The sequence below is a fragment of the Cnephaeus nilssonii genome (assembly GCF_951640355.1).
Source record: "Cnephaeus nilssonii genome assembly, chromosome: 7".
In the NCBI taxonomy this organism is placed as follows: domain Eukaryota; kingdom Metazoa; phylum Chordata; class Mammalia; order Chiroptera; family Vespertilionidae; genus Cnephaeus; species Cnephaeus nilssonii.
The window spans coordinates 88,843,123-88,860,589 of record NC_137078.1 but is presented as its reverse complement, the minus strand read 5'-3'; the positions used below and the strand labels follow the sequence as shown (position 1 = coordinate 88,860,589).

At 55.4% G+C, this 17,467-nt stretch overlaps 2 protein-coding genes across 2 annotated transcripts in view; one reads left to right on the top strand and one right to left on the bottom strand.

The window, feature by feature from the left end:
• GRHL3 (grainyhead like transcription factor 3) overlaps positions 1-10,634 on the top strand; it is a 33,397-nt gene extending 22,763 nt beyond the window's left edge. Inside the window, exons 12-16 of the mRNA XM_079778403.1 lie at positions 701-735; positions 1,903-1,991; positions 2,876-2,961; positions 5,583-5,647; positions 9,879-10,634. Coding sequence (XP_079634529.1) covers positions 701-735; positions 1,903-1,991; positions 2,876-2,961; positions 5,583-5,647; positions 9,879-9,993 — 390 coding nt within the window. The 3' untranslated portion in view covers positions 9,994-10,634. The remainder of the gene's footprint in view (positions 1-700; positions 736-1,902; positions 1,992-2,875; positions 2,962-5,582; positions 5,648-9,878) is intronic.
• A 2,095-nt stretch (positions 10,635-12,729) lies between these two features.
• Positions 12,730-17,467, bottom strand: part of STPG1 (sperm tail PG-rich repeat containing 1) — a 34,143-nt gene continuing 29,405 nt past the window's right edge. Inside the window, exons 7-8 of the mRNA XM_079777463.1 lie at positions 14,829-15,019; positions 12,730-12,839 (exon numbers count right to left, since the gene is read on the bottom strand). Coding sequence (XP_079633589.1) covers positions 12,763-12,839; positions 14,829-15,019 — 268 coding nt within the window. The 3' untranslated portion in view covers positions 12,730-12,762. The remainder of the gene's footprint in view (positions 12,840-14,828; positions 15,020-17,467) is intronic.

Sequence of the window (17,467 nt, the reverse complement as noted above, 5' to 3'; positions counted from 1 at the left end):
CTGCCCCAGAATCGGAGCTGTGGCCTCCAGCACAGGCGGCTGCACGAACTCACTCTTTTCCCCAACCAGAGGCCAAGTGGGAAGATGACTGACCACTGGCGATTAAGGCCCCTGTGGCCAGGTTACAGCTAATCTGTGGGGAAAGACAGAGGGACCAGTCTTTGCACAGGTGGCCTGAGACGGGGCACCCAGGAAGCAGAAAGAGTGGAGAACTGGAGTCCGGAGTCCGAAGCCGGACTGCCTCCTGCTGGGTGTTACCCCAGGGCTCCCTGGCCTCTCTGGGCCACAGTGTTTCCTCCTGGGACTGGCGATGACTGCACCAGGCAGCAGTGCCAGGCCCACAGGAGGGGCAAAGGGCGTGCTCTCTCCTCCCGCCTCTGCCTCAGCTCCCACACTAGTCACCTGCTGCAGGACAGTCTGGGCGTGCTGGGCTCAGGTGGGACTCCCTGATCCTGCCAACACTCTCCAGCACCTCCTGTGTCAGAGTCCCTGACTCATTCCACGTGGGTGAGGTGCTTCCTCTCAATTCCAGGTCTCAGCTCACGAAAGGGCTGTGATCTGAGCAGAATGGGCTGGAGAGGCACCCATACTGCATCTCCTTCTCCCCCAGCCAAAGGCTGTCCCCCAGAAAGCCTGCAGCATCTGGGGGCTCCGCTCAGCGTTTGCATGTGATGGAAAACGTCTTTTCTCTCTGTTGCAGGCAGTGCCCTCGGCAGGACAGGGCGGCTCCAACAGGTACGGAGACCAGCAGCCCAGGGCCTCACCGCCCTACCTGTCCCCCCTTCACTGCTCTCCCTGCCCCCACCTGCCTCCCAAGCTGAGGGCTGGGCCCAGAGGAAGCAGCCACGGGACTCTGCCCCAACCTCCAAGCTCCTAGACTCATGCTCCTTTCTCGCTGAAACTGCCTGGGTTTTTATGGGTTCGTTTTATGTGAAAAGCTGGCGAATCTCTGGCGAGACAGCTGCTTGTAAAAAGGGAAAGAAAAAGCCTTAGAGATGGGGCTCAGATTTGGAGGGTGAGGAGGGGAAGCTGTGGTGGAGGACTCAGGGGCTCAGAGCCCTCCTCCCCTTGGCCCTTCAGTCCAGGAAGGGCCTCCACCCTCTGTCTGTCAGCCACAGCCCCTTCACTCCCCTCAGCCTCAGCCTGGAAATCTGTCAGATGAGAAACTGACCTCCGGGGGCGAGGCTGCTGGGAGAGGGCCGAGTGTAAATGAGTTTTTGTGAATGGGAAGCACTTCACAAGATCATTTGTCGATATCAGTCTTCCCTATAAACAAGAGGTATTTTCAGAAGGTGCTTAGACACCAAATTATGTCATTTATCCCCTCACAACAGCCCCAGTGAGGCAGGCAAGCAGGGGTTATCGCTCTACTTATCAAGGAGGAAACCGAGGCTCAGAGAAGTGAAGTGACTTGCCTAAGGTCACAGAGCTGTTAAGTAGCAGAGGCAGGCTGGAGCCTTAGTCTTACTCCAGATCCCACAGCCCTTCCTCCTCCCGTGGACTGACATCCATCCAACCTGATCTTTCAAAAAATAATGTTGGTAATAAAACAACAGTCCACGTTTATTGAGGCCCCGCTGGGGGTCACACACTGTGACAGCAGTGTGCGTCATCTCCTCCAGCCTCACGACCTTATGGAATAGTGCTAGTTTACTGTCACCCCATTTCACAGATGGGAGCCCTGGGAGGCTGACTCACCCTGAGTCACCCAGCGAGTGAGCAGCAGGGCTGGGATTTGAACCCAGGCAGTCCAGCTCCAGAACATGCTACCCTAACCACTGCTCCCCTGCTTTGCCTGCCTTCATGGGGTCTCCTTCACCTCTGAGGCCCTGCAGGATCAGTGGGGTCCTTTGGCCTCGGGTCCTCCTGGGTTCCTGATGAGCCCCCTCTGCCGCCCCACAGGCTGCCTCTGAAGCGTGCCTGCTTGCCCTTTGCTGAGGAGCTGGAGCCTCTGCCCTCCAAACAGGCCAAGGAAGACGACCTGCAGAGAGGTAGCCTCACTCCCAGCCCCTTTGCTGTTTGGGCCCACCTCACCCAGCTCCCCCTGAGGCCTCCCCCAAAGCCTCAATCCCTGATCCTGGCCCAGGCAGCCCGGACAGCACCCATCCCAGCAGAGAGAGTGCGAGGGGCTGCTCCACGCTTCAGAGCTGGGGTTGGGCCAAGGCTTGGGGGTGGGGGAGGGGCAAGGGGCACCCAAGGTGCTTAGAGAGACAGTCATGGAGCTGGAGGGCTCCCCCCGCCTCTGACCGTGTTGGACATGGGTGTCCTGGGGCGCTGGTCAAGGTGACAGGCTGGTTATGTTGGGCAAATCCCCCTCACTTTAGAGGAGGTGGGAGCAGGGTGGGTTCCTGTAGCTGGCTTTCTGGCTTGGACACTCTGAGTCGGTGACTTCCTGGGAGAGAAGGACAGGCCTGAACCTCTGGGGCCTGTGACTGACCAGCAGGAAGACACCAGCCAGCAGCCAAGAGCCAAAGCTTCCCCAACCTTGACTTGGGCCTTGCCCTGCACTGGGTGTTTCCAAGAATTATTAATCCCCACAGCAGCTCTGTGAGATAGGGCTGGTTCCACCCATTTCCATTTGGATAAAATGAGACTCAGTAATGTTAAAATAACCACCAGGCCCCATCGCTGGCAGGTGGGAGAGCGGGGATTCACACCTGCCAAGATCAGCAGGGTCTGAGCAAGTGCCTGGGACCCGCAGAGCCCGGGGGGTTCCCAGCTGGGTACAGACCCTCAGCAAGGGTTGTCTTTTTCTGCCGAAATCAATCTTATGTTGAGAAAGGAAGTGATATTTTTTAAGATGCCCCCACCCCCTAAGTATCCCCGGCTCATTTATCCTCCTCGCAGCACTAAAAGCCGCCCCTTTGCTTCTCAGTTCTGCTGTACGTGCGGAGGGAGACTGAGGAGGTGTTTGATGCCCTCATGTTGAAGACCCCGGACCTGAAGGGGCTGAGGAATGCGGTAAGAGGCCTGTGGACCCCGCCTGCCTGGCCAGACCCCCTCTCGTGCTCCTGTGCCCACAGGTCTTCACTCTGACCACAGTCTGACTGCCCAAGGCGGGCTCTGGAAGGAGTGCGCTGGAGCCTTGGTGCTGTGGTGGCCCACCTGTCCCACCCACTTGGGAGGGCCGGCTGTGTGTGTGTGTGTGGGGGGGGGGGAGGGGAGATTTAAGCCTCTGTGATGTTATCTTGCAGCCAGAACCCTGGCTCCACCCTGGGAGTCGCACACACCATAAATCCTCCTTAATCTGATGGCTGCTGTTAGACAAGCCAGAGCTTTTTGTTGGCTTTGCAAACTTGTTTCTATTTTAATGGGAATGAAACCCCAAAAGGCCAGACCCCAGAGACACTTTTTTCCTTCCCAGGGGGCCTCATTCCTGTAGCTTGTGGTTGGCTGAGAAGGTTGGGGGGAGGATGGAGTGCTGGCCAGGGAAGCTGAAGGTGTGTCTGGGCAAGACCTTCCCCTACCACCACCCCCAAACCACCAGAGAGCAGGTGAAACAGCCCGAACAAAACCCACAGCAGCTTTGTGGCTCAGCTCACAACTGCGCAAGCCGCCTCACCAGGGCCAGCTGTGCTTAAAGGTCGGCCCACTCAGAAAAGCCACGTGGTTCCAAGATCTTGGGCTGTGGAGAGAAAAAGAAATTAAATCATAACATTGTCCACCTTTTGAAGACCCACTATGTGCCAGGCATACTGCATTTGCCAGCTCACCATATTCTTTTAACAACCCTCAAAAGTGGGTACTATTATTATCGCCTCATTCCCCGTGAGGAAACAGCCTCCCAGAAGGAGGTCAGATAACTTGCCAAAGTTACTCGCAGTGACAGAGCTGGGATTCGCCCAAGCTCTCCTGTTCTCCTCACATATCATCAACCCTACTTGGCACCCGCCCCAGGAAGTTGGGCTCCCAAAAGGCCAGTAAATGTCCTTTGAATGTAGACTCAATCTTTGGGTTGGATAGAACCTTAAAGGGTCAGCTCCCCATCTAGTGCTTGAGCTCTCCCCCCAGTAATTGCCAAGTGGGTGCCCAGTCTTGACTGGTATACTTAAGGGATGGAGAGCTTATTACCTACGGAGCAGCCTATGTCGTCTTTGTACAACTCATGGGTAGAAAATTCCTAAGTTCTAGCTTGCATTGACTTGAGGCACTGCGGTAGCTTCCAGTCACACCGCCATTAAGATAAATAGTCTAGGAATTTTTCTTGCCTGGAGGGATCCCTGTCACAGCAGAGAATAACGGAGAGCCGAACCTGATCCTCATCCTAAAAGGCCCAGTGAGGACAACCTCCACCGGAAGCCCTTGGCCTGAGGTTCCCTGCGCTTCAAGGCCGTCAGTAACACTAACCTCCAACACTGACTGAGCCCTCACCAGGGCCCTTTACAGCATCGTCTCAATTCATGTGCAGAACAACCCTGCTGTGTACCCCCATTATCACACCCATTTTACAAACAGGGAATCTGGGGCTCAGCAAAGTAAGAGTTCTGTAGCTCCGGGTGGTGGAGCTGGGACCGTTGTGTCTGCCCGAGGAAACGGGAGTTCTGGGAGAAATGGCTGAATGCTGTGTGAGTGCAGACAGTGCTCACCAGCCGCTGAGCTGCAGTTTCCTCATCCGTAGAACAAGCTCCAGTGCTCTGGGGTGTGATGGGGAGGAAACCTGGGTTCTAGGCTAGGCCTTGGGCAAAGGCCTTACCTTCTTCCAGCTCAGCATCCACACCCATCAAATGGGATTAGTAATTCCTGCTCGAAGGGGGAAATGTCTGGGTTACACGCCCCCCCCCCCCCACACACACACACACACACAATAGGGTAAGAGCATCCCTATTGCTCCACTTCTAAAATAATAGCAATGACCAGTTACTGAGTCTTGGCCATTTATTTGGTACATACCAGGAACTGTCCTGTGTGTTTTACGTGGGCCAGTTCATTTAATTCTTCCAGCTGTCTTACGAGCTGGGCTCTGTAATGAGTAGTTTGCACACTGGTGGAGGGGAGCCCTCAGCACTGGGACGATCCGTATTGGGACGTCGGCAGGGGTTGAGGGACGTGGTGATGCCCTTTGGGATATTTTGCAGCCACTAACCATGCTGTTTGTCAGGAGTTTGTGATGATGTGGGAAGGCTTATACTATATAAGGATAAGTAAAACTACCTGTGGAATATAAAAATATCTATCTACATGGCCTGATGGGAAGGAATATACCCAGATATTAATGGTGTTTATCACTGGGAAACAGGATTATGGGTGATTGTAATGTTCTTCTTTGTATCTTTCCACAATCTGGATATATATTGCTTTTTAAAAAATTCTCACCTAAGGATGTGTGTCTTGTTTTTTTTATTGATTGATTTGAGAGAGAGAGAAGCATCCATCGGTTGCCTGCTGCTTGTGCCGCAGCCAGGGATCAACCCAGGCATGTGCCCTGACTGGGACTTGAATCCTCAACCTTTCAGTGTATGGGACTGAGCCAGGGCTGGACGTATAACACTTTTATAACTAGGAAATTGAAAGTCATGATATAAAAGAATGGGATACATCCACTTTGGGCAGCAGACAATGAATCCCCTACTGTTCTCTTCCAGATCTCTGAGAAGTATGGGCTTCCTGAAGAGAACATTTACAAAGTCTACAAGAAATGCAAGCGGGGGTAAGTGCCCAGGCCAGCTCTCCCTCCCCGTCTCCACACTGCCCCATTCCTTCTAAAATGTTGACTCATGGAGCTCTCAGCAGGTCCACTCTGACCAGCATGGGCCTGCTACTCCGTGCTGAGTGGTGTTTGTACGTGGCTTTGTGGAGAGGACTAGGGGATGTGGGCTTGGGTAGAGAGCCCCCAGTCAGGCCAAGGCCACCCGCAGAGACCAGACGGTGAGGGCTATTGGGAAGGACAGGAGTGGGAGATTGTGGGAAGTGCAGGGCCACGTGTCAGAAAACTCAAGTTCAAGTCCCAAGACCTCTGGATAACCAAGTCACTTGATTGCAGTGATGATAATAGTGACTGCCATTCACTACTTTGTGTCAGAGAGTGTGCTGAGCCTATCTCATTTCCCCTCACAGTCACTCTGTGAGGTAGATGCCATTACTCACACTTCACAGGTAGGGAAACTGAGGCTCAGAAGTGATCAGCCGTGTTCCGGGGCAGGAGCAGCAGAGTAAAGTCTCAGAGGCAGAGAGCCCAGCAGCAGTGCTACCTGCTGAGTCAGTGCCCAGAGGGAGTGGCTGGCCATGCGTCAGGAAAGGGAACTGTGATGGGGTGTGGTTTGAGGGAGCCCCACCAGGGATGCTCCTCAGGCTCCTCCACCTTCAGGTCTGCGGGAGGCTTCGGGGAGCAAAGTTTTACCCTCCAGGGGTCAGGCAGTGCCTGTCACCTCCCCTGGGCTCCTGGGATTCGTGCTAGGGACGACAGCTCCCTGTGTTCTCTCCCCGGGACATCCTTGGTGTGGGATCCACGCGGTCACTGCCCTCCCAGGCTTCAGTCCCCCGGTCAGAGTCCGTGAGCTGGGGCTGCAGCCTGTTAACTGGGTCACTTCACCAGCCCAGCCGAGCCCCCTACCCCCGGCAGTGAAAATCGCCATTGCCGTTCCCTGCCCAGAGGACCCAGCACCAGGCTCTGGGAAACCCTCCCTGCCCCACTGCCCACACCTCCGACCAGATCCTCCCGCCCCGCGCAGTCTAACTCCAGCCGCACGTCCTGGCCGCCCTGGAGGTGTGCAGGCATTGACTCCTGTGCGTCTGTGGCCTGTCCTTTTCAGAAGCTGCAGCGAGGCAGGTTTGGGGCTCCGGCTGAGGCCCCATCCAGTCAGGCCCAGGGTGGCCTCCTTCCTCGCAGGCCCAGCCCTGCCTCCCCTCCCTCCTCCGTTTCCACCCGGCTTCCCATGGAAGGGCGGGGTGGGGAAGGTGTGCGGCTCGGCGGCCCCTGGGAAAGGATCCGTTTGGTTTTGGTTGTGTGAGTGTCTAGGGTTTTTTTTCTTTCAAGTTTCGGTTTCAAATTGGGGCTCACAGCAGAGGGCAGGCTCTGCTTTGCCCGGACAAGCCCAGCCCCACTTCCCCTTTCCGTGCCAGTGCCCACACCCCCTGCTGCAGCCCCACCTGCGGCCAGCCTCCCTACCGACCCACCAGAGCTGGGCTGAGCGGCTGGGAGCGCCCTTGTGTGTGATTTGGGGTGTGGGGTTGCCCCAACCCCTAGCCCCACTGGCTGAGTGGCAAGTCTTTCCCTCAAGCCCAGCCAGCTAGTTAAGCCATAATTGTAACGACTTCCATTTGTGGCGCACGTTGCACACGCCAGGTGCTGGGCTCGATCACTCCGAGGGATCCTCTCATTGGCCCTTTGAGTTTGGGTGATCATCTCTATTTCCACAGAGGAGGAGCCTGAGGTTCTGAGTAGTCCCAGGATCACAGAGTCAGTAAATGGCAGAAGGAAGCCTGGCCTGTCTAAAGGCTGTGCATACACCCCCTACTTGATCTTACCTCCTGCTTTTTCCTCTAACCGCTAAGCAGTGAGCAAATGAAGGCTGTGGCCAGGCCAGCCCCACAGCCCAGGGCATCACTCAGCAGCCTTTCAGAGGCACCCACACCCATACACACCCCCAACCATGGAAACCTCAGGTCCAGGATTGCCTCTGATGCCCAATGAGAAGAGCCCCAAAAAAGCCTCTTGGGAGAGGCCAGGCTCGTTCGTCACCTCCCTAAGAGTCGGACGCTTCTGGTCTGAGGAGCCGGAAATTCTAATCAGTGGCCTAGTTTATTTTCACAGAACCCTCCCGAAAGTCCTCTGGACAAAGGTAGATGCAATCAGCCTTACAAGCACCACTGAGTGCTTGAAAGACGAATACATTGTTGTTGCTGGCAGCTGGCCAGGGGTTTCATGCGAACCAGGACAGAAGACAGCTAGAACTAGCAAGTGACACGAGGCCCAGCTCTGGGACACGTTCCTGACACCCCTGCTTCTAGGGCCCAGGGGTCATTGACCTCTGAGGGGAAGGGTCCCTGGACCTGTCTGGGCTCCCTCGTGCACAGGTGTGCACCTGGGCCCCTGGGAGGCCCTGCCTGGGCGCGGGAGGGAAGCATCTTCAGTGTGTGCACGTAGGCACTTAGTGCCTGGCACCCAGACACACCCTGTAAATGCCACTGTATGACACAAACACAGCCTGACAGAGGGCCACCCCTCTGCCTTCCTCCCCCCTCCTCCCCGCTGCCCCCAAAGACCCCTCTGTAAAGTGAAGGAACTACCAGCTGACGTGAGGAAGCCGGAGCCTGTAATCAGACACTGGCAGGCAGCACCCGGCCCCAGCCTGAGCCCAGACCTCCTTCCGAAAGCAGCAGCTGCTTGATGTTGCTGCAGAGATGGCAGTCGGCTTCCGCTCACCGCTGTCTCCATTGTCCCTCCGCCCTGGGGAGTGGGGACAAGGCAACCACCTCCCCTGGGGTCCTCAGGAAAGCAGGCAGCTGCCTGCCAGGAGCGTGGTCTGGGATTCTCACCACACCCTCCTGCCCCTCCTAAAGTAATCTTGCCCTCATTTGAACTCTCCCCAGTCCTGAATTTTGCCTGCCTTATACTTATATATGCCACTTTCTAATTTGTATTTATGGGGTGGGGGGTGATGTGTTTTGTTTGTTTTTTTTTCTAAAAAAACAAAAAGATGCAGCCCTACCTGGTTTGGCTCAATGGATAGAGCATCGGCCTGCAGACTGAAGGGTCCCAGGTTCAATTCCGGCCAAGGGCACATGTCTGGATTGCGGGCTCGATCCCCAGTAAGGGGCGTGTAGGAGGCAGCCAATCAATGATTCTCTCTGATCATTGATGTTTCTGTCTCTCCCTCTCCCTTCCTCTCTAAAATCAATAAAATATATATATTTTTTAAAAGATGCAGTGAAGAGAGACAAAAGTCTGGATTCAAGTCCCAGCTGGGCAATCTATTGCCTGTGCGGCCTGAGGCAAATGACTTTACTCCTCTGAGCCTCAGTTTCCCCATCATGAGCTAGAGTAATAGGGTTACAAGGCGTTGTTCTCCGGGGCCATGCTAGATCCTAAACTCCTGGAGGACAGGCTCTAGGGTCTCTATGTGACCCTTGTTTTTGTTTGGAGCAAGGCCCTGCATGTGGAAGGCTCAGCAAATGATGGTGGGAAGGACTGATGGATGGATGAATGGACGGGTGAAATATTCGCTTCCGTTCCTGGCAGGATCAGGTCGGGTCACCTCTTCCTGGTCCTTCCCCAGGGAAGCAGCTCCTAGCGGGCGCCCTGTGGCACATGCTCTGGCTTTGACCCCTGCAGAGGCCCTGCCACGGAGGCGTTCTCCCCCTCAGGTTGGCCCAGGTCCTGGCCTAAAGCCTGTGGGGAGAGAGAAGGCCAAGCGCCTCAAGTCTATTGTGCATCCCTGAGAGTCAGCTTCCTGGGGACGGGCCTTAGACTGGGCTCGTGTGGCCCTCGCCTCGGGCTCAGGCAGGCACATCTGAGTGGCACGTCGCTGTCTCCACACTGTCCACCCACCACGCCTCCTGCACTTGAACTCACACTGTGTCTGAGTCCTCAGCCCGGCTGGTGACTAAGGAGCACCGAGTCTTCCCCAAATCTACCTTTAGTTGCTCAAAAGTGCCCACACTCACGTGTATTGAGAGAGGCACCCTGGCACAGACAGGGGCATGGTAACTGGCAGGCCTGGTTTGAGTTGTGGCTCGGCCACTTGGGCATTGTGCCCTCCCCTGAAAGTGGGACAGGGAACCACCACCTTGCAGGTTGTTATGAGGGTCAGAGAGAAAGTGTGAGACGCTTGAAATTTTGGGGGTCCCCGATATGTAGTAACCATCACTGTCTTCCTTGTCACCAGAGGCCTTGAAAGCAAGGGGCCTCCCACAGTCTAGCCACATCTCTTCTCTTCCAGAATCTTGGTCAACATGGACAACAACATCATTCAGCATTACAGCAACCATGTCGCCTTCCTGCTGGACATGGGGGAGCTTGATGGCAAGATTCAGATCACCCTTAAGGAGCTGTGAGGACCCGGGGGTGAGCTCCAGGCCAGGAGCCAGCTGCCAGGGGCCCCATGCCGCACACAACCTCTCCTCATGCCTCAGTGCCGTTACTTGAACACCTTCCCAGAAGGAAGAGGCCCGAGCCACCGACGTCAGGGCCAGGAAGGGACCTGGGAGGTGTCCTGACCCGAGCCCCCACTCATGCTTGAATCTACTCTGAGCGCCTGCCAGTGCCTGCTCAGCCAGACAGTGCCGTCTTGGTTAATGCCCGGCAGACTGGTTCCTCCTCCGCAGCTGCTGCCTATCCCGGTGCTGGAGGCGGGCCTCGCTCCCAAAGCCGACCTGACCGCTGTCCGCTCCCATTCTTGGTCGTTCCATCGACTTCAGACCAAGGATCTCTCACCCTTGGGTCAGTTAACTCGAACACTCTTGATTTTCAGTGCAAATGACTTTTAAAAGACACCGTGGTGGACGCACCCTCTTTCTCATGGACTTCCTCCGGGCCCGATGTAAATAATAGAGCTGATCGGCCACAACCAAGTGGCTGCTCCATAAATGACCGACCACCCTGCTCACTGTTGTACACATTTCTCACTCACAGTTTTCATTTATGTTATAAATATATAAGTATATATTGTATATATATGCAACATTTTATATTTTCACGGATACATTTTTATCATTTCAAAAAATGTGTATTTCACATTTCTTGGACTATTTTTTTAGCTGTTATTCAATTATGCATTTTGTATACTCATATAGTATTTAGTAATAAAATTCTGCCTATGTATTACTTCAAATGCCTCACTTGTTCCTTTTGTGGAAGTCTGCCAGGAGGAGAGGGTGAGAGTAGACACGGCCTGGCTGCTCCTGTCCTGGGGGTGTTTGCCCCAACTTGAAGGGCAGTGCTGAGCTGGGCACTAGTAAAGCAGGCATCTCACCCGGAGGCGTCCCGCCCAGCTCTCTGTCCTGTGTGGTCCCACAGCTGAATGTTATGACCTGGGGAGCACTGACTGGACATGTAGAAGTCCTGGAAGGGTCAGGATGACCTTGCCGAGGACCTCGTAGCTGGGGTCAGTGGGCAGAGCCCAAGGCTAGGAGTTCTCGTGCCAACTCTGCCCTGTGCTCTTGTCTAAGTCATTTTCCCTGGAGCCTGCTCCTACCAGCCCAATGGCCTGCTAAGATCCCCCAGGTCAGAGGGGCCAAGAACCAAGGCCTTGGGGTCTGGCCTCATTGTCAAGAGTCTGGGGTGAAAGAAAAGTACAGCTCTAAGCGTCACTTTGAAAGCGTCTTCCAGAACGTCTAGCTCCCAAGGGACAACCAATGGTTTGCTGAAGAGTTTCCTTTGGCCTGAACAAAAAACTTTACATTGAAACACGGTTGCAAACATCTCAAATCAAGACACTGCACATTTTAAGTATTTCCCAGATTCTGTTGAGAGACCTGCAGATCTGGCGACAGTTTGCTGGACCCGAGTTGGCTGCCCCGTTAGGTAGGCAGCAGCCTCTGCTCCCAGACCCCTGACCCCACCCCGGCATCACCTGTTTTGCTCCATGCATTGCCCACCCAGCCCTGGAAGTGCTTGATCGCGAGCCCGCAAATTCTGATCCAACTCTTCGAGGAGAAGGGCCTGCGAGGATGGGAGCACCAGGCTCCCGCACCGAGCTCCCGCCACCTCCAACGTCTCCCAAAGCAATGGGCGCGTGCGGGAATCAGAGGTCACATAGAGGCCAGCTTTGGTGAGATGCAAGATTTCAATTTAATTGGATGTTATTCCATCCTTCCAACCCCTCCCTAAGTGGAGAGCCAATCAGCAGCCAGTTTTGACATGGAGGCCCAGGATGTAGCATTTCCAGAGCAAAGTCAAAGGAGGGCGCGAAAGGGAAGTGAGAGCCTTGTCCTCGCTGTGGGGAGGGCAGGCTGCCCGGGAGAGTTCCACTCACGAAACTGAAAGAGAATGCCAATATTTGGGGAAGGAGGCGTGTGTGGCTACTTCTACCTTCTCCTGGTTCTTTGGGAATCTTCTCCTCTTGCCGAGGGGAAATGACAGGCCAGAAAAGATGCATTAAGTGTCCAACTTGAGCGGGGGGTTGGGGAGCCCAGCCCCGGAAGGGGAAAGGCCGGGTGAGAGTGAGAACCTGCAGGCTCAGGGTGTTGCGTGGCTCCCGTGCCCCCCAGAACCCGTTTCCAGGCTCTGGCTCCCGCAGGGCCCCGCCCACATGTGCTGTTGAACACGGAGCCAGTGAAGCATGAGGCAGCCTCTCCTGGGGGTGGGTGCTGAGCACGGTGACCGGGTGACGGCTGCCACGCTCTTCCTGAAGGTGAGATCCAAGGGCTTGGGGGGCCAAGGAGCCCAGGCAACCCCTTCGTGTCTGTTACAAGCGCCTCTGAGCCTTCCAGCTCTGGGAACACCCGGAGGGTCTGGAAGCCGAGGCCAGAAGGCTGTGCTGTCCCCGCTGCAGATGCACGTGGGCCCCAGAGCCCTGGTCAGCACCAGGCTGCTAGGCAGGGAGCTGCCCTCCTCTACCTTCTCCCTGGAGCCCGAGCGTCAGGAGCCCCTTGCGTCTGAGGGCAGGGTGCAGACAGCAGCCTGGACAGGTGCCTGGCCAAGGAACCGGGGAGGCTCTGTCCTCTCCTCCTCTTCTCAGGAAACCACGGGGTCAGAGGGCTGGGAGGCCCAATCTCCAGGAGGCAGCTCGAGACCAGGACAAATGCCGCAACAACGGAGCCAGGTGGCGGAGCTGCCCCACGTGGGGCCGCTGGGGGCCGGGCATTGCCGTGCCTGTGAGGTCGCTACAACACCGGGATCCACCTGCTGCCCTCGTTGTAGAGGAAGGACTGCTTCCCAGGGAGCTCCGGCTTGTAGGTGGCTGTGAGGAGAGAGGGGCAGCGTGAAGACGGAGAAGGCCACTTGCAGGAGTCTCTTTCGTTCTACGTCAGAGCTGGCAAGGCCAGTGGGACCCCTGTCCCAGCCCCTGCACCATCCGTGTGGGGAGGCAGCCAGAGGAGGGGACGGCCCAAGGTTATCTGGTTCTTAACTGGCCGCGGTAGGACTCAAACTCTGGTTTCCCACCTTCTTTAGCCCCTTTTCACTTCGTTGACAAAGCAAAACTTACAGCCTTCCTATGAAATTTGGGGCGGGGGGGGAAGACTGAGTAAAGCGATACTCTTAAAGAAGCAAGGTGTCAGCTTGACGGGGTTTTGTTTTGATTGATTTCAGAAATTTCCAGAAAAGCGAAAGCCATGACCCTGCAGGTTCTTCAGGAAACCAGCAGCCGGAACCACAGGGGCTTGGGGACGGGAAACTCACACTGACACTGATCGGGTTAACGAGGGGCCGTGGGTGACCTCTGTTGGTTGCCTGGGAAGCTGCTGATGGGGGCACATGGCAGTCCAGGCACATCTGCACCCCTGGGGCCCAGGAGGCAGATGTTCGCATGTGCTCACGCCCAGGAGGTACTGTCCGACCCGTGTGCCAGGTGTCTCGCACCATGCACAGCGCAGAGAAGACACGGACACAAAGCTCTTAGGGGTCTGGGCCCAACAGGGTCAGACCATGGTCTCCCCTGGCCCCCGGGCCTCCTGAGACCGCCCAGCGGAGCTCGGCACTTACAGAAGCATCACACAACCAAAATGACCTCTGCCTGGACTGACTAGACGACCTGAAGGTCAGACCTCTGCCGTCTTGTTGGCTTGATTCCGTCTCCAAGGCCAAGGCTATGCGAATGCCTTTCTCCCTGTCCTGTCTGCCTCCCATTCTACTCACCTGTGAGTTTGGAGGGGGAAGGTGTCTCCCCACCAGACTCTTTGCCTCCTCCCCAGGGTGGGAGCAGCATCCATGCTCCTTGAAAGACTGAATTTAACAGGCCTGGCAGCCGCCTCAGCTCCGCCTTCCTCTGCCCACCCCACCTGCACACCAGCACACCTGTCCGTGCCCACCTGTCCGTGCCAAAGGTCTGTCATGTCAGGGGGAGGTAAATAGCTAAGGGGCTCTGTGAACAGCTCCAAATAGGTGCCTCGTGCGATTAACTCCCAGGTAGGTACCCGAGTCACAGAGTATCACCGATTAAGCTCACCTGTGAAGGGAATGGAACTAGATAGCTTAGCCCCGTGGTCGGCAAACTGTGGCTCGCGAGCCACATGCGGCTCTTTGGCCCCTTGAGTGTGGCTCTTCCACAAAATACCATGGCCTGGGCGAGTCTATTTTGAAGAAGTGGCATTAGAAGAAGTTTAAGTTTAAAAAATTTGGCTCTCAAAAGAAATTTCAGTCGTTGTACTGCTGATATTGGGCTCTGTGGACTAATGAGTTTGCCGACCACTGGCTTAGCCTTACAGAGCTGCCCAGTGAACAGTCCCCGGTTCGTGGCTGACAAACCAGGCAGCGGGGACGACCTGCGCTCCGGCTGCCCCTCACTCCCGAGGCCTGCGGACACCTTGCTCTCCCGGCTCCCCGTCCATGAAGTGACTCCGCCAAGCGCGGCCAGTGATTAAGACATTGGTGAGAACATGAACTTGTTGGCCACCTGACAAAAGCTATGGCCCCTCAGCCCAGAAGAGAATGTCTGCAGACAGAGTCCCAGACCCCTGGAGCCTGTCTCTGAGCCTCTCGGTGGTCATGGTCCGTGGTTATGAATCCCTGGCCTGGGTCATCTCTGAGAGCCCTTTCACTTTAAAAAACAAAACAAAAACAAAAAAAACTTTCATACTCAGAAAGCGTCAGCTGAAAAGTCTTCTAAATCCACTCTAACCCCTAATAACCTGTTTGGCAAACAACCTACAAATCAGTGGCATTTGATGGCCCAGGAATGACAAACAATTCTGGATTTGGTTTTTACAGTCATTTCAAACAGTCCTCTCACCTGGGCCAGGCAGGCCTTGTTGAGTCGGCGCCGCTGTCCACCGCTTGGTGTTGGACACGAACGATGCACTGGAGATTAAATACTTGGCGGGCCCCGCGTAATCCACAATCTCGTACTGCCCAGGGCCTGGGAGAGACGGCTTCAGGGGCAGAGACAGAGGCTGGGTGGAGAAGTTCAGGATGGGGTGTTTCCTTCAGAAAAGACAAAATGGGAAGGTGTCACTAGCGCAGTCTATTGGGGAAATGGTAGTTTTTAGACATAGCCAAGACCTGCCCAGCACCAAGCCGTTGCAGGTGGACTGGGCATGGCGCCAGGAGACCTATTTCTTCTTGTGGATCCACTGCTGTGAGCTGGGGGCCCGGGGCCTCAGTTTCCTCATCTGCACGATGGCGATCATAATAGTACCCACAGCGCAGGCCTGTCGTCAGGGCTCAGTGAGATGGTACAGAAAACACAGACACAGCCCAGCACCACGGGAGAGCTCCGTACACACTGTTGTTGCAATGATGTTACTGAGCTGATCAGGAATAGCAGACAGCATTGATCTCATTGTCAACCCTGCTCGATTGGCAATGCCTGGCTGGAGCTCAGTGTAAAGAACGGAGGCTTCGCATTGGCTCTATGAAGAGCATTGTGATCTACTTGTGATGTCTGCCATGGCCAGGGGAAAAAAAACAGGCATCCCGGTTTCCAGGGGTTTGCTATCCCAAGACTAGTAGATCTCTAGAGACTATTTCGGTGTTGACTCCCCAGAGCCCTACCACATAGCTTCCTGTCGAGGCAGGACATGGGAGTAGAAAAATGCTGGCTTGGGAATTAAGGGACCCCTGCATAGCACACCCCTTCCATTGCCATGGTCTGTTTTCAGGTCTGTCTCCCCCTCCTTCAGAGAGGGGAGCCTTTCATCTTTCATGCCTGGTGTTGAGAGAATGAATGAAAGAGAAGTGGAACCTGTACTTAGGCCCTAGCTCTGACACGAATATACTCTGTGCCTCAGTCTCCCCATCTGTAAAACGAGGGGGGTGGGATATGATGACCTCTGAGGTCCCTTCCAGCTGTGACATTCCATCAACCCTTGATTCAAAGAGGGTCCGCTGGGCTGCCCAGGGAATTCTGGGATTGCTATGGGAATCACACTCCTCTCCTCTCCCAGCCATTCAGTAGAAGGGCTGCCTGCTCCCGCCTCACACCGAGGCTTCTCCCCGGGTCTCTCACCGACAGGGAAGAGGAGTTCTCGGAGCAGTGAACAGCCACAGGGACTCACCCAGCTTGAAGCCAGCCCAGGGGAACAGAGGAGGGAACTGGGATCCTGGCCACGGAGACTGCCGCCCTGTGGCCAGCAACTGCTGGAACAGAGGCATTCTTAAACTCAGAGCGCAGGTGGGGACCTAGAGCGTCTTAGCCAACTTCCTTATTTTGCTAAAGAAATCGGTGCCCAGAGAAAACTAATCCCCCAGAGTGCAAAGCACGTCAGGGATAATGCGGCCCAAGACCCAAGTCTCCGGTGCCTAATCATCGGGGGAAGGCATCGGGGAATTTTTGAGTCTGAGGGTCACACAGAACTGAGTGACTCCCTGGCAGCGAGACTCAGACAAGTCCCCTAGCCTGTCCACCTGTGGCAAGGTGCAACAGCACCCACTCTTTCTACAGGACTTGATGAGTGGAGAAAAGGCACCTAACGTAGTGCCAGCACACAGTAAGTGCTCAATAAAACGAGTCATCGCTATTGTGATTCCTCCAGCACTCTGCCCGGCTGCTCAGTCTCAGAGGAGCAGCCGAGCCTCAGGAAAGAGAGCCCTCCCTCACAGAGTCACCCAGAGGGTGGACACTCCCACTGCCGGGAGAGAGGGGCGGTCGTTAAAAGCCACAGCAAATCTTCCTGAGGCTCCAACAGCTGGCTTTGATGCTTATGTTTAGAACAAAGGTGCCATAGGAAAAGGGGGGGAAACATTGCCTCCTTTACCCCCTCCAGCTGGCATGGGAGAACTGGTTATAGTGTGTGATCAGCCAACTCTCCCCTTATAAACAGAAGCTGGCTGCTCCTTGTTCTGGCTTGGGTCACCTCTTCAAAGAACTCCCAGAAATTAGATGAGTGTGTGATTGACATAGCTGAGAAACAGGCTTGATTCCTGGACATTAGGTCTGAAATGAGCCAACCACTGTATGAGGTCACCCCATTGTCTGAGTCTCCCCCAAGCCCGATTCTTTGAGACACCGTGAGGTGCCTACTTTCCCAACCAGGGACACCTGCAGGAGGCTGAGCAGGCAGGGTCGGGGTCTGGTCAGCATTCTTGGTGAAAATGGTCAGAAAAAAAAGAAAAAGAAAAAGAAGAAAATTGGTCAGAGAGGTCCCTTGCCCTCCACGCCAGCAGCATGCCCAGGAGAGGCTCGGCCCTGCCAACTCAGCTCTGGGTCTGCGGAGAGTGTCGGCCATGTGTGAGGCTCTGAGCAGGCATCCTGGGGCGTCCAGGCTCCTCTGTGCTAAGACGCAGGCCCTGCACACCCCTGAGAGCTTGGCAGTCCACTGCAGTGGCAATCACGCTGGTGGCAGCTGAAGGCAGGCCCGCTTTGCACTCAGGCGCCCCCAGTCACTAGCTGTGTGTCCTTCAAGTCTCTGCCTCCCAGGCCTGTTCCTGCTT